The sequence below is a fragment of the Pelodiscus sinensis genome, chromosome 25, assembly GCF_049634645.1.
Source record: "Pelodiscus sinensis isolate JC-2024 chromosome 25, ASM4963464v1, whole genome shotgun sequence".
Lineage (NCBI taxonomy): Eukaryota > Metazoa > Chordata > Testudines > Trionychidae > Pelodiscus > Pelodiscus sinensis.
In genome coordinates this window covers 1,338,272-1,354,168 of record NC_134735.1, presented here as the reverse complement: position 1 = coordinate 1,354,168, position 15,897 = coordinate 1,338,272, and the positions used below count along the sequence as shown (strand labels likewise).

General features: G+C 56.1%; 1 protein-coding gene across 1 annotated transcript in view; it reads right to left on the bottom strand.

Moving 5' to 3' along the window:
- Nucleotides 1-6,592: 6,592 nt before the first annotated feature.
- LDLRAP1 (low density lipoprotein receptor adaptor protein 1) overlaps nucleotides 6,593-15,897 on the bottom strand; it is a 33,509-nt gene continuing 24,204 nt past the window's right edge. Inside the window, exons 6-9 of the mRNA XM_075909126.1 lie at nucleotides 14,906-14,989; nucleotides 13,528-13,655; nucleotides 12,491-12,525; nucleotides 6,593-9,136 (exon numbers count right to left, since the gene is read on the bottom strand). Of these exons, the coding sequence (XP_075765241.1) occupies nucleotides 8,992-9,136; nucleotides 12,491-12,525; nucleotides 13,528-13,655; nucleotides 14,906-14,989 (392 nt within the window). The 3' untranslated portion in view covers nucleotides 6,593-8,991. The remainder of the gene's footprint in view (nucleotides 9,137-12,490; nucleotides 12,526-13,527; nucleotides 13,656-14,905; nucleotides 14,990-15,897) is intronic.

Here is a 15,897-nt window from a genome sequence, read left to right as displayed (position 1 = left end):
TGAATTGTCACACGGCTTCCCCAGCATACAGATGGGGAAACTGAGGCACGACCGCTCACCCACGGCTGTGGAAAATCTGGAAAAAAGACCCAGAGGTCCCGGTTCGGTGGCGAAGCCATTGGACCGCACTTCCCCCGTCCCAGGCAGCCAGGTACAGCCCTGCCCAGTGCCTGGTGATCTGGAAGAAGCGGGGTTGGGTGGGGGTGGGGAGGTGGGAGGCCAGCGCTGGCGAGACAGAGCTCGAAGAGCATCGCGGCTCGAATAAAGTTGTTTTCCGGCCAGCGCTGTGACTCCTTGGGCTCCCGCCCCAAGCCAGCACGAGAAGCACTAACCTGGTCCCCAGCGGTGGCCGGAGCCGTGGGGCGTGGGATGGCCCATGGGGCGGATGGGAAAGCAACGTACAAAAGAGAAGAAAAGGAGTTAAAGCTACTGCCTCCGGGGGGGGAGGTCACCTGCTCACAGGCCAGCCAGCAGAGTGGGGGGGGCAAAGGGGCAGTTGCTCGAGGGCCCAGCGATTCCAAGGGGCCCGGAGCTCCCAGCCACCACAGCTGCACCATGGTCTGGCTGCTGCAAAGGGCTGACTGCCCTCAGCCCCGCCCCTTCCGCCCTCGGCCCCGCCCCTTTTGGGGCACAGAGCTGCCTCCCTCCGCCCCCTCCCCGCGCCAGGTGGCTGTCAGCATAGCCGCATCTCAGCAGATGGGCGCGTTGGGATTCTCCTCCCGTTACGTCTGCCCCTTCGCCCTCCTTCCCCGCCGAGGCCTTCACTGAGAGCGGCTCCCTCCATCCTGCCCCCCACTGCTCCCGCTCCTACAGACCGAACACGCCCCTCCAGCAGCCACTGCCCGTCCAGCCCACGTCCAGCCCACACGGCCCCTCCCCCGGCTCCCGCCGCCAGGGACCCAGACCCAGCTCACGCCTCAGGGGGCCCCAGTCCAGCCGCTCCTGGCTTGGTCCGGTCACCCTCCAAAGAGATTTTCAACGAGACGCACGTGGCTGCTGGCTTGGACTCAGACACGCGTCTTCGCACCAGCAAGCCAACGCGTGGCACACGCCTCCGCAGCCAGCAGAGCCCCATGTGACTTGGGTGGCCAATCAGGGCCACGTCGAAATATCGAAGGAGCCTCTCTGGAAACACCTCTCCCCCGGGTCCCTGTGTTCGGCCCAACTTCTGACCCCAGAAGGCTTCCCCTTTCCAGAAAGGGGCAAGCAGCTGCCCTCTGGAAGAGGCCGTGTCTGTCTTTGACAACACCTGGCGGAGCTGGTCCCCACTCTGGCACTCCGAGTGCAGAAAGTGGGGGCCTGCAAGAGACCTTCCAAAACCTCCCCTCTCCAGGCCCTGGTTACAAAAACTCCCCCCAAATCCTACTACCCAGAGTTTGGGGAATTCGCTGCCACCATCAAGTGTTTGGGACCCCAAGCTCTTCTGCCCCCAAAAGAGCTTGAAAAAGAAGAGAGAAAACCAAGCTGCAGCCTCTGGTAGCTGACCCCTCAGTCTGAGGCCTGCAGAGACACAGACAGACCTGCCAGGACAGAAGAATCAAATCATCACCTTACGTAAGAACATCAGAGCGGCCAGGCGGGGTCAGACCAAAGCTCCATCCGGCCCAGTGTCCTGTCTGCCCACAAGGGCCAGTGCCAGGTGCCCCAGAGGGAGGGAACAGAACAGGGAATCCTCCTGTGACCCCTCCCGTCTCCCACTTGCAGAGAAACAGAGGCCAGGGACACCATTCCTACCCATCCTGGCTAACAGCCATCGACAGACCTAACCTCCATGAATCTATCTAGCTCTTTTTTGAACCCTGTTAAAGTTCTAGCCTTCACCACATCCTCTGGCGAGGAGTTCCACAGGTTGACTGTGCACTTAAAAGAAGTGATTTTTATTACAAAACAAAATATAAACTTGATAAAGCAGACTTGGTTGCTAGATGTTACAGAGCAACTGAGGAAACCGAATTAAAACAGAGAAAAAAAGAAACCTCTGGCACAAAGCTTAGATGGTAGTAAATGGGAAGGGGAGGCGGAGATTCACACAGAGCAATTCAAACCAAACCACAAAATAAAGAAAAATTACCCTGAACGCGACTGGACGTGCATTTCCCTGGTCCTCACTTCTCCTTTTTCTCTTTGTTCAGTCCGCTCCCATGCCCTGAATTCCGTGGCAGGGGAGGCGGGGGGCATGGCAGTCCTGCCTGGGTTTAAATCATTCTGTGTGTCTCAACTCTGGGCTAACTGTCCCACACAAAGGAAGCCGGCAGGAGACCTCTATCCAATTCAGATTTCAACCCTCTATCTCCATTGGCTCTGCCGACCCCCGGCCGACACCTTTGTCAGGTACCCGAGTGTAGTCACCGGGTGCTGGTCAGCACTGCCCCTGGCCATGACAACACCCTGCCCCCCATGAGCAACGCGGTTCCTCCTTCGGATAATCCCTTTGCGAGGACTGCTCCCCGCAAAGCCGCTTGGCAGCTACAGCCCAACAGGGCCGGGGCTGGAATGACACGCCCCCTGGACTAGGGATTCCTACTACCGAGCTACACCCTGCCTCGTTGCTAGGACACGCCACACCCTGCCTCGTTGCTAGGACACGCCACACCCTGCCTCGTTGCTAGGACACGCCACACCCTGCCTCGTTGCCAGGACACGCCACATCCTGCCTCGTTGCCAGGACACGCCACATCCTGCCTGTTACACCCTGCTGTTCGGTCTGCTGTCCGAGCCCGGCCCAGCCCGGCCGTGCTAGTCCTGGAGTGCTGGACACTCGCTTCAGCGGCAGGATCAGGCGTTTCAGCCCCTTCCTCTACACATGCACCAGGCTCCGTGTGGGGGGTTGGCTCTCAGCAGCAGTGCAGGGCGCCACTGAAATGGGCACGAACCCACTTGCAGGATCCACTGTAGCTCTGATCCGTGCCGGCTGGGTACGAACGAGCCGCGTGCTGCCCTGTGTGCAAGCGACCCCTGGGCAGGGCTAGCTGGGGCCGCGTAGCCAGGGGCGGCAGGTTGATTTCGGGAAGGCGGCGGTGGGGAGAGACGTGCCAAGTGTTGCTGCCTCCAAGAGTCCCCTCAGTTCGCTGTAGCTAAAGCTCGGGGCAGTGGGGGAAAGCGCCTGTCACTCCCGCAAGGAGTCAGCTCTTCCTGAGAGCAGCTGGGTCGGAGAGGAAGGAGGCTGCTCCCGAGTCCTCCCTGTTGCCAGCCTGGGAATCGCAAGCACCTGAGCTGGAGCGGGAGGTCAGGAAAACTCCTTTTCTTCTGAGACCCCCTCTGCCTGCTTCCCCTGTGAGTTTAACTCCCTAGCCCGCAGGGGAGTGGTCCCTTCCTTTCCCACCCTGCTGTGGGGATACGTACATGCCCCTCCCCACACGGACAAGGGGGCCTGGTCCAGGCACACGGCGCTGGCCCTGCCGCCTCTCAGTGCATGGAAAGAAGCTGGCGCTGCAGCAGAGCCCTCCCTGGAGGAGCCATGGAAGTGGCGTTACTCCGGTGCTGGTGAAAGAGGCTGCATGAGCCTGGCTAGGACAGGAGGGAGCCGCGCTCAAGGACATGGAAACGCCTGTTTCGGGTCAGCGGGAGGAGAGGAATTGCTGCTCCGAGAGAGGATTGTTCAAATTCAGTGGTTCTAGCGCAAGCCCCCGCCTTTGAGAGATGTTGCATGAAATGCGCTCGGCCAGCCCGCCCCAAATAGCCCCCAAAGCAGCGGCTCAGCCGGCCCGAGAGACAGCAGGCGCACCAGCTCTCATTAATAGTGACACGTTCAAGTGTTGAACCACACCCGAGGCTGACTAGTTACAAGGGGCCAACCATCCCCCTCCAGCAAGAGGAGAAGATTCAGCTGCGCCCCACGATGCAGTCGCCTTCCTAAATGGTTGGAAGACGGGAGCCAAGGAGACCGTTTCACGCAGTGGAAGGAAAATGGATTCCTGAGTTTCTACCCAAACACGCGAAAGGTCACATCAAAATTGAAAGATCAATTTGTTCCTTGGCACCTTCATCAGTTATGCATGAAAGACCAGGCTGGATACTTAGCATTCATAATTCGAGACATATCCTTAGACTGGAAGAGCCAATAGGAATAAAAAAAACTTTTATGGAATTTGTGTTCGTTTGACACTGAAGAAAGGGATCTTTGTAAACTCAGACCCACTCCACATTCAGTCCCAGGCGGGCTCGGTGTTACATTTTGAGGCCATTCCATTACTCTCGGGTTACTGAATCTATTTGTCAACATCCTAAAATGAATTTCTGCATTTGCTGCTCGACAGGTGATTTTTAGCGAAGCGATTACATGTCAGCCAAGGACACTGTGTCCAAAGCTTGCTGAAAACCTGGGGTAGAATCAACGACATTTCGGGGCTGAGAAGAGCCTGGTTTTGATTCCAGTCCAAAGCGGAAACAGTAAAAATGAGCTGTTGCCTCTCCCGGAGAGGGCCTACGACATTCATGAAAATTAATCCCCGTATGTAAAAAATTTAAAAATCTGCCCACAGGTATTTGCTTTTCATTTGAATTGCTCCAGCCCCGCCCGAAGCTCTGACCCCATTTCACTCCTTCCCACCGCTGCTCTGTCCCTCTCCCCAGGCTTCCTCCCCGCCCCCCGCTCACAACCCAGCCCACGGCCTGTCGAAAAGCCGATCGGCAGCCGTCCCGGGGCCTGACAAACAGCTGTGGCTGGAGGATGCTGAGCCCGAGAGCAGCCGGAGCTGGCACCTCGGTGCTTGCCCATGGGTCTCGTTACTGCTTCCACGTCTCGCCCAGGGCTGGATTAAGACCTTTAGAGGCCCTAAGCACTGAAAAGATGATGGTGCCCCTCCATATGGAATTCAAAATAAAAACAACAATATACTGTAAAAATCTCTTCTTTTTGTGTGTGCCCCTGCTTTGCTGGTGCCCTAAGCACGTGCTTAGTCTGCCTATTGGGTAATCCAGCCCTGCTCTCGCCTTCCAGAGGCACCGCGCAGGAAAGAAAGAACTGCTGAGTCCAACCCTGGGCCCGAGTCAAAGCACGCAGGCAAGCGCGCGCCCGCCAGAGCGTTAGCTGCCGACGGCAGCATGACTCCAGCCACCACGCCCCACTGGCAGGCCCCGGGAAGCCACCGAGGAGGCTTGCGCCCTACAGGCCTGCTGGGCAAGGGAGGCAGGGAGGGCATTGTGCTGTGAGCGGCAATGAAAAGCTCGTATTTTCATTGAAAAGAATAAGAACAACCCAGGAAACTACAGATCAGTGAGTTTAACTTCTGTGCCAGGGAAGATAATGGAGCAAGTAATTAAGGAATCATCTGCAAACATCTGGTAGATATAAGGTGATAGGGAACAGCCAGCATGGATTTGTAAAGAACAAATCATGTCAAACCAGTCGGATAGCTTTCTTTGATAGGATAACGAGTCTTGTGGCTAAGGGAGAAGCGGTGGACGTGGCATACCTAGTAACTTTAGTAAGGAATTTGATACGGTCTCGTATGATATTCCTAGCAATAAACTAGGCAAATACAACTTAGATGGGGCTACTGTAAGGTGAGTGCATCACTGGCTGGATAACCGTACTCAGAGTAGTTATTAACGGTTCACAATCCTGCTGGAAGGCAGAACAAGTGGCGTTCTGTTTTGGGACTGAGTCTGTTCAAGATATTCATCAACAATTTAGATATTGGCAGAGAGGACTCTTATTAAGTTTGCAGATGATACGAAGCTGGGAGGGGTTGCAACTGCTTTGGAGGATAACGTCATAATTAAAAATGATCTGGACAAACTGGAGAAATAGTAAATAGGATGATGTTTAATAAGGACAAATGCAAAGTGCTCCACTTCGGAAGGAACAATCCATTTCACAAACACAGAATGGGAAGCGATGGTCTAGGAGGAGTCCTGCAGAAAGGGATCTAGGGGTCAGAGTGGACCAGAAGTTAAATATGAGTCAACAGTGTGACGCTGTTGCAAAAAAAGCAAACATGACTCTGGGATGCATTAACAAGAGTGTTGTGAGCAAGACACGAGAAGTCGTTCTTCTGCTCTACTCTCCACTAGTTAGGCCTCCGCTGGAGTAGTGTGTCCAGTTCTGGGCACCACATTTCAAGAAAGATGTGGAAAAACTGGAGAAGGTCCAGAGAAAAGCAACAAGAATGATGAAAGGTCTAGAAAACATGAGCTATGAGGGAAGACTGAAAGAACTGGGCTTGTTTAATTTGGAAAGGAGGAGACAGAGGGGACATGATGGTGGTTTTCAGGTATCTAAAAAGGTGTCACAAGGAGGAGGGAGAAAAATTGTTCTCCTTGGCCTCTGATGACAGAACAAGAAGCAAGGGGCTTAAGCTGCAGCAAGGGAGGTTTAGGTTGGATATTAGAAAAAACTTCCTACCTGTCAGGGTGGTGAAACACTGGGATAAGTTGCCCAGGGGGGTTGTGGAGTCTCCAGCCCTGGAGATATTGAAGAGCAGGTTGGGCAGACACCTGGCAGGGATGGTCTACTCTAGATGGTGCTGGGTCCTGCCGTGAGGGCAGGGGACTGGACTCCACCCTCCAGGTCCCTTCCAGTTCTAGTGTTCTATGATTTGGAGATTCCCGCCATGGCGTTTGCACAGTAAAGCAGTCCCATCACTGGAACTCCAGAAGGAAGAACTTTTATTAATGCAGATATTCTTTACAGCACGAGGTTAAGACTATTTACACGGGTGCACCATCCGACGCCTGCGAGCACGTACTTCCAGGAGCACCCCCCACAGGACGTGCAACAAACATTCTTTTGGAGAGCTCCGGGAGCCAGAGCAGGGTGCTCGCTAGTTCTGCTTCGTTGGGGGGCTGCGTATGCAGGCAGCATACAGTAGATACAAAACTCCATTTGCAGAGAGGAGTTTCACGGGTGACACCAGACAAGACAGATGCTTTGCTGAAAGCACTTCTGCAGGGGAGAGAGTTGCAAGTTTTTAGAGTAGAAATGATGAGTCAGCTACCCGGCTCCCTCCGATCATATCACAGTAACCTTTACAAAACGCATTGTCTGTAAGTTAAGAGTCATTCAGCCGGCTCCTAATACAATTATTTTCTCTCTCCTGAGAGACGTATTTATTTCCACTTGGTCCAATTTCCGAGTTATAAAGACTCATTCATTCCCCACATAGTGTTTCAGAACCAAGTTACAAATCTATAAAACAGATTAGTATATTTCTCACAAGGCCACAAACACCGCAAACTGTGTCAGCACACCTATTTAGGCTCATTACGCTTAATCTTTTAATTAGCATAATCCTTATACCCCCATTATTTATTTTCAAATCTAGAAGTCTAGGAGATTAAGGAGTGGCATTTTTCTCTTAGCTTCTCAGGAGGTATAGGTCTTGGAAGGGTAATTATCAAAATAGCATTCAGGGGACTGGTTTTCTTGGAAGAACATCTAGGTAAATATTAGTTTCACTTAATCCAATTCTGCCTCAGTCTACTAAGTGGCTCCCCTGAGGAGAGATTGGTATGGAGACCAGATACCGGCACTCTCAAGAGTGGCCACCAATGTTTAAGCATTCGCCTCTCATGCAACTGGTTTAATCCAACCTGCAATTTTCAGTGTACAGTCAAAAGCCGCGTTGCTAGCCGAGAGCCGTCTTACAACCGTCAGCGTGACGGACGTCTTCGTATTTAGAGTCACAGTGAAAACAACCCATTTCGAGCGGGGGAGGCTGGCTGCGAGATGCAGACCTGTGATGCGGCAGTGGGTTGGGATCGGTAGCTTCTGGGCAAGAAGAGAGGTTACAGATAAGGCGCCATTTTAGTCCCAGGGATTTTTTGTAAAAGTCGAGGAGAGGTCCCGGGGAGAAAACAAAAACTCAGAGCCTGTGACCTGTCTAATAGACCCTTAGCTAGAACTTGGGTGCTCGGGGGGAGGGAGCAGCCAGACACCCACTGGTGCACGGAAGGGTAAGGGGGCTGAGAGAGGCGACATCCCTTGGCCTCGAGGTGTTGGTGTGCCTGGGGCTTCTCATGCTACCTCAACCCCATGCACCAGCTCTGCAGCTCCCATTGGCTGGGAACTGCAGCCAATGGGAGCTGCAAGGACAGCGCCTGCAGGCAGAAGCAGCACACAGGGCTGCCTGGCCACATCTCCCTCTTCCTAGGAGCTGAGGGAGGGGGATGTTACCACTTCTAGGGAGCCCTTCTTTGGTGGGCACCACCTGGAGCCAGCCCCCCGCCCACGCTCTGACCCCCAGCTCCCTTCCACATCCAAACTCCTGCCGCTGCAGGAGGGAGGAGGGGGGCCACTACAAAAGTCACAGTATCGCTGACTCCCGAGACAGACTCGCAGCCTTACAGGTGACCGCCCAGCCGGTTGGACATTTGGGGCCCTACATTCAGTTCAGGTTTTTAAAGTGCAAAGCCACGAGTCTTTGGGTGAGCACGCCAGCTTCAGCCTGGAAGCCAGCAAACAAGGGAGTGCCTGCCAACTTGGGCCAGAAGGCTGCCACCTACGGGAAATGAACCCTCTTCCCTCTGAGGTTAATCCTTCCGCTGTTTGCTGCTGCTGCTCTTTCCCTCCCGGTTGTCAGGAAGGTGAGACGCAGGGGGACAACCCCGGAACTCGAGCCGGTTTGGAAGCAAAGGACGAGTAGCAGTTGGGCTTACAGTTTTATGAGCACATTTCCAGAGAAACGTGAACCCGCGAACGAGTCTTTGGTGTGGGGCAGCCCTTTCCCGAAGTCAGCAAGCTCCACGGGACACTGCCACAAGCCTAGTCCATCTCCATGTCCACGGCTCCTTGCTGGACCCTGCACAAACTAACCTCCACGATGTACGTAAACGGTAAAGGTCACAGAAGAAATATATTCAAGAGCATCTCATTCTTTAGAGAAAAAAGCAAGGCTAGAAAATGTATCAATGGCTAAAGCTTTGGTCTAAGTAGTTATTGGTGTGACATCAGCATCGGTCTGAAGGGTGGAATTTTCCGTCCAGAAATCCCAGAAGGGTCCGCGGCCAGTCCTTGCACGTTGAATGGAAACAGTTCGGCGGGGGAGCCGCTCAGAACCCAAACAAGTCCTCTTGCTCGGACGCATGGGAATCAAACCTGTCCCAGTCTACAGGCGAGAAGGGTTCTGCATTCTGGAGATCTTGAGCCGTCAGGCCAGTGTCCAGGACGTGGGGGTTAGTTCTGGACTGAGCGAGTCTGAGAAGAAAGATCAACCGATCAGCTTTACCGCCAGGCAGGTTTCTAGCCTCTCTATTTGCTGAATCTGTGCTGTTATAAGCAGCTTCGTGCTTCCTAGAGCTTGGAAAGAAATGCTCCTCAACAGGGGGAACAGCTGATCTTTGCAGCTCTCCGAAGTCGGATGCCTGCCTCTCTGCTGGCTTATCTGAGTTTCACCCTAAAGACAACCCACATTTGCAATGCGGGCCCTTTACATTACAGGCCTGGCCAAATGCTGCCTCTTCCCTCCCAGCCCAGTTCTGGCGGGTGCATTGTCATCAGGGACCTGGTCTCAGTTAAAAATGCAGGCACCAAAGCAACCTCCCTCACCAAAATCTGCATTTTCACCATTCCAGGAATACCTGAGCATGCAGCCGTTCCGTAATAGGGATGTTAAATTTCGACTAATCGGCTAATCAAGTAGTCGATGGAATTTCCACTGACTACTCATTTCGTTGATTGGGGGGGGAAGCGCTCAGTATCCAGACTGCACCTCTGCCTTTTCAATGTAGTAAGAGCCACCTGCGGGCTACATTGCTACATTGAAAAGGCAGAGGTGCAGCCGTCGGGACCTGGCGCTAGCAGGGACTGCTTGAGACGGTGCTGGGGGGAACCAGCTTTTAGGCCAGCTTCCCCCAGCACCAGCTCCCCCCCTTGCTGCCTCTCTCTGACACAGGCAGTGGGGTGGGGGGAGAGAAGCGACTAGTTGAGTCACTACACGACTATCCGGCAGCCATTTGCTTATCAGATGGTCGACTAGTCGCTTACATCCCCTGTACGTAATTCACCGCCACTGTGGGAGAAAAATCCAATAACTCCAATTGTGTCTAAAGGGGGGACGGTGCAGGAAATAAAAACTCTCTAAAAGAAAACTGCTGTAAGGGTTAAAAGTTTTCCAGGCCTCTCTCCCTGTATCAGAGAGAAATCAAATTAACTCTAATCAAGACCCTTACAATGCCTCCTATCTCAAGTTCATGAAGACTCCTGGTCTGTCACAATTTGTCATGTAAACTCTCTCATGTGCCTTTGTTCTGTAAAACTTACTTCTAGCACTCCTGGTGTGAACAGAAACATCTCAGAGTACTTCTGCTGAGACTTTGATATGTTAAAGAAAAACAATCAACAACTACTGTCTGAACATACTGTATAAAGAATCCCTGAAACTGTCTCTCAGGGCTGGCTGCTTTCACTCTTGGTGTGACAGCCTGCATGCATGCATAATAAAGTTTTCCTTCTAGGTTTCTCTCCTGCCTCACTGCTTTGACCTCCAGCCTCGGACCTTTCTGGGGGCTCTGTACCCCAGGGGAGCGAGATTTCCCCCACACCACCCCCAGCTCATAGCAGCACTCCTGGTCCTCGGAAGCCCATTCCAAACCGTTACTCTTCAGGAACACGGTTTTTGCAGGCTGTGGGCAGAGCAGACGTGGCAGTGGGGGTCTGCCTGTAGGGTCATTTTACCAGGCTCTTTTATCCCACAGCACCACAGATGTTCACGAAAATCAGTGCCTCCACTTCTGTCGCTGATGTTACTAAATTCTGTACATGCACGACTAACACTTCAGTGCAAACTCCCATGCACAGGAGATATCTGGCATTTCGACAATGGATCTTAACAGTTAAACTGTCAACGCAAATTTGACCCCAAAATGTGCCTCTTTAAAAACTACAAAAAAAGCCCAAACCAAACCCTGCCCCAAGGTGCTTTTCCACTGAAAGATGCTCTCGCAAGATGCTAAATGCCGCCGGGGCCAGCTTAATACATGTCCCTGCAGCATTTGCAGCTCAGTAAAACGTGGTGATTAAAGTTCCGTTTTAAGTAGCCCGACGTGTTTTTAGTCGTATGGGTGGGGAAGTTGGATTGGAGCAGGGTTTAAGTTGATAGCACCCATGGGCAGTGGGTGAAGGGTGAGCCCCGCCCCCCCGCCTCAGCCAGGCCCCCATCACATGGAGGAGCAGGGTGGGCAGCCCCAGCCTCGGAGCAAGGGAGACGGGCGCTGGGGGCAGCAACGTTCCACCCCTGGTAGGCCTGCAGCAGGCGTTCTGGGGGCAGGGCAAGCTGGCGGTTTGCATACCGGCCGCCCTCTGCACAGTGGCTGTACAAAGACAGCGAGCCCACCACCTCTGCAGTCCAATGCACCTGGGGTTTGGCGCTATCTGCGGAACTACTGTCTGCAGGTTTAAACAGGTCGGTATTAGGGATCTGCCCTGTAGCTCTGTTGCTTTGGTGGCAAGCATGGGAGGGGTCTCAGATAGACACCCCCGTGGTTAAGTGAGGCCCCAGACCCGACTTACAGTCTGACCCCTGACTACTGGTTGCAAGTCCCAGAGGGGTAACTGGGTTACTCTGTATCTGCAGAAACAACGGGGCGTCTCAGGCTACCTTGTGGAACGGCTCCGCTGCCACTTATTTCGGACTAAGCTGTTCCAGAAGAAATACTCGGAAATAGCTCATTTCGGAACAGTGCATCTACACTGCAGGGGAGCCTCAATGTGAGTCCGAGGCCGGCTCCTCTAGTGTGGCCGCGCCACCTCGAGTTAGAGGTGCTGGGGAGGAATGGCTCCGAATGGCCCCGGGGAGGCGCTATTTCGAAACAGGAGCAGCGGCGCGTCCACTCTACCGCTATTTCAGAGGAGGCGTTATTCCTCGTGGAACGAGGGTTACAGAAGTCGGAACAAGCCGCCTGTTATTTCGAACTTCTTTTGGGATACTGGAATGGCCGTGCAGACGCTCGCGCTGGGATTCTGGAATAACGCTGCCGTGCAGACGCCCCTTCAGAGACCAACAGATTTACGTGGCCAGAAGCTTTCGTGGCTGAACACCATCTGGCAGCTGATGCCCAATTAAGCCTGCTCATCTCTAAGGGGCCCCAGGACTCCTCGTTGGTTTCTGCGTGGCTGCGGTCCAGCGGGGGACCAGCAGTGCAAAGACCATTGCAGAGTGATGCTCAGACCGGGGAGGAGTGAGAAACGGGTGAGTCAAAAATGCAAGAGGGTCAGACCAAGATCTCTCTGGCCAGCATGGAGACAAGACGCTGCCGGCTGAGCTAACAGCGCTTCCGCTCCAGCAAGAGACACGATCGCCACGTGCCACTGGGGGAATTCAATCCCCATCTCACACCCCTCTCTCCGCCCGGAAAAGGTTAGTCAAATATTTTGACTCTCCGACTCTGAGGCTGGCGATCTTTCAATTAGCAGCGGGGGCCCGGGCAGGGCTGCTCCCGGGGTCAGATCCCAGGAACAGATTAGATTAGAGGCTTGATTAAAACTAGTCGCTGTCAAGTTTCCTGGGCTCGTCCCTAGTGCCATAAACTTGTAAAGAGTTATTAGAATTACCTGGAAAATGCCTCCTCCAGCCCGTCATCCATTTCCTTTATTGAGAGAGAGAGAGAGAGAGAGAGAGAGGAGTGAGCTGCTAAGCTAGCGGGAAAATGTATTTACAGAGCTGGCTCAGCTTTGTACAGACTCAACTCGGTGTCAGGGGCTGGGTACCATGTACCACTGCGGGGGGGAGTGCGGGGGTTGTGTGCGCCAAGATCTAGTCGACTGAGGAATGTTCCACCACCAACCACATCCCTTTCCAGCATCTCTCCTGTCTCTCCTTCCCCTCCCCACCAGCAGAAATCCCCCCTCACCCAGTACCCCGGACTTACACCCCATGGACTCCCCCTCCCCATTCCCAAGCCTTCCAAAACGAAGCCGCCACACGCCTTGGTTCGGGGGCGAGGGTCAGGGGTGCAGAACTGCAGGCCGCAGCAAGCTGGGCCGTGCCACCCCCTGGGCACGGGGGTGTGTGGGGCTGTGGAGGTGTGGGGGTGTTTTCCGCAGACTAGGCCTCAGACGGGCAGTCTCTGGCAGCCACGCGCCCTGGCGAAAGAGGCCCCCTCGCTGCTCCCCAATTGTGCCGTGGGTCGCAGGCTGTTCAGGACACAAGTCTAACAGCAGACGTGGGGCTGGAGGGCTGGTGTGACCCACAGCGGCAGGTGCGGCAGCTCCAGGCTGGTGCTCTAGCTGGAAACCAGGCAGGATGTGATGCGGCACATACGGAAACACCCAAGCATCTGACCTTGTGAAACCAGCGTACGAGCGCCGCTGCAAAGGCCCGGTCCTGCCAGTCAGCAGGCGCCTGAGCAGCACCTAGCAAGGGGCCCTCACTGGAAGCGCCGGACCCTTGGAAAATCCCAGCAGGGATGGCGGAGTCGCTGGAGGTGCTACCCCCATTTCTAAGGCTTTGGCTAAGAGGCGGGCCCGGAACGAAGACGAGCCCCACCCCAGAGAGGATGCAGTGACCAGCCCAAAAGGAAGCTCCCCCCAGCACCCCCTCCCCCTCTTTACGGCAGGACCAGCGCGCGCCGCCCTCCCCCCGCGCTTACCCAGACCACGTTGTTGTTCTCCGACGAGACGCGCGGCCCCAACGCACCCAAGCACGTGGCCCTTGCGCCGCCAGGCGAGGGAGATCGGGCAGCATCTTCCAAGTCCAACAGGTTCCCCGTGACTACGGCTGCGTGGAAAGCACAAGGAGGTTACTTAGAAAACCCGGCTCCAGGGGGGTTGTCCCGCCAGCGCCGACAGTGAAGAGTTCTGCCGCTCTCCCTCCTCCCGGATCAGAGGGACGGTCGGCCTCCCACGGGGCTCGCTGCCACCTCCCCCGTGCGCTGTCAACAGTCCTTCGCCGCCCTCTCCCTGGGGCCAGGCTGCTGCCGTCTCAGGGCCCGTCTATACCACTCCCGTCCCGGTAACTGCATTGCGCAGGGCTGGGGAAAGCCTTCCCGCCTCTCGGGGGTCACTAAGCCAACCGTGGGCGCTGCCCTTTCCTCTGCCAGCGTGGAGCCCTCGTTGCGCCCCGGCCCTCCGCCTGCGTTCACCACGTCTCCTCCACCGCCGCTCCCGGTCGGCAGCCCCCCACGCCAGCTGGCCAGGAAATTTCCCTCCTTTCCTTTGACCTCCGGGTCCGCGACATCAGCGAGGCTGGGGGGCCGGGGTCAGTCTGGCCGTCCCAGCCGGCAGGGCTCCAGCACTTCAGTGGCGTTACTGTGTTCCACACCCTGCCCCCAGGCCCTCACAGGCAATGCCCGCTGCTCTGCCATCTGCTCTCGCCTTGGCGTGGAATCCAGAGCCCCTCCTCTTTCACAAAGTGCCGCTGGGCAACCGCCGGGCCCCGGCTAGCGGAGCCTCGCTCCTCCCTTCGCTTCTGGCTCCAAAGCCTCTGCCTTGGCCCCGGCGTTCTCCCACAGGCCCCCTGCGCCCGACCCACTGCCGAGCGAGCGCCACGGCTAGCTGCAATTCCTCCCCTCCACCCGGAGCTAAGCTAGGGCCCTCACAGGACACGGGGCGGGTTTTGGGGTCAGCCGCCAGCTCTTCTGCTCGTGCCGTCACCGGACGGCCACTCTCCTACCGCCACGCTCTGCCCACGAGCCTCAGCCTCCTTCCCCTGGGTCTCTTGGATCAGCCTCTCGGCTGCAACCCGGCTGCCTGCTCGTCGTTCCCATGTTCAGGGACCCCGGCTGCCGTTCTCGGGATGCAGGAGCACTGACTTTCCACGGCCATCGGGTGGGTGTCGCTTCCGCGGGGGGGGGGGGGGGGGGGGGAGATCCCTGGCCTTGCACTGAGCTACTCCCGGAAGACAGGGAGCGCGAGTGACATTTCTTGGTTTGACATCAGAGTCGGTCGCCCCCCGAGGAAAGGCCCCGGCCGCGGCTCGGGGGGTGCAGGCCCCCGAAAGCGAAGAGACGTTCCTGTGCTGCCACTTACATGCTTCAAGGCCGGCCGGGTCTTCCGCGGTGCGGCCACTCGCCCCGTCGCCCTCGGAGCTGGACTTTTCCCGCTTCTCCTTCTCTGCAACGAGAAAGCCCCTCCTGTGGGTCGGGCCTGGGGTTCCGATGTGCACGTGGCAGAGGGGACGTTAGTGATCAGGAGAGCTGGCCGGGCGCGTCCAGAGGGGCGTGAAGTGTTGCTACATGCAGGGGGAGGGGGAGGGACTAGCCGAGGGCGTCTGGACTGGCTGCCTGGGACGCAGAAGGGTGACATTGACGGGGGCCCAGAGAGTCCGTCTGCGCCCCCACCACCGAGCTCTCCCGGAAACGGAGGAGTTTTGCATTTAGCTGGTGGGTCACTAATTAGGGCTCCGGTTTTCTTCCCCCGGCCGAGATTTCCATTCCCAGCCACCGTTTGGATCACCTGCCTCTCGGGCTTCGTGTGCTTGGGGCAAACGTTTCCGAGCCACGTCCTCAAGATTCACGGTGGCGACGGACGTTCCCTCATTCTCCAGAGGAGCCAGCGTTGCCCGAGACACTTGAGGCTGGTCCCTCCCCCTTCCCCGCCTGCCCCCCTGGGGGACTGCCGGGCGTGCCCCTGAGTATTTCCCCAGTGCAGGATGCAAGTGGCCCTGAACCCCCCGGTGCACGGCAGTGCTTGGAGCAATGGATGTTTTGGCGGGGAGCAAGGGACACTCTCACTTTCATGCCAAGGGATGTACAGTGGGGAGGGGAACGACCTGGTTTGGGGGTTGCTGACCCAGAGAAAAATCAGTCAGGGGCCGCACATAAGTGAAAAGCAAAAAGCCCCCAGACCCAACCAAGCCCTCGCTGACGTGGCCCCCGCCGGAGGGGAAGACCCTCCCCGCATTCCCCTCACACCCCAGAGCCTAAGGGCTGGATAGCAGATTTTGTGAGCTCCGGCCCCACACTTGGGGGGCTGGAGGGCCAGTGTGGCCTCCCCAATGCTGGGAGGGGCCCTGAACCTCA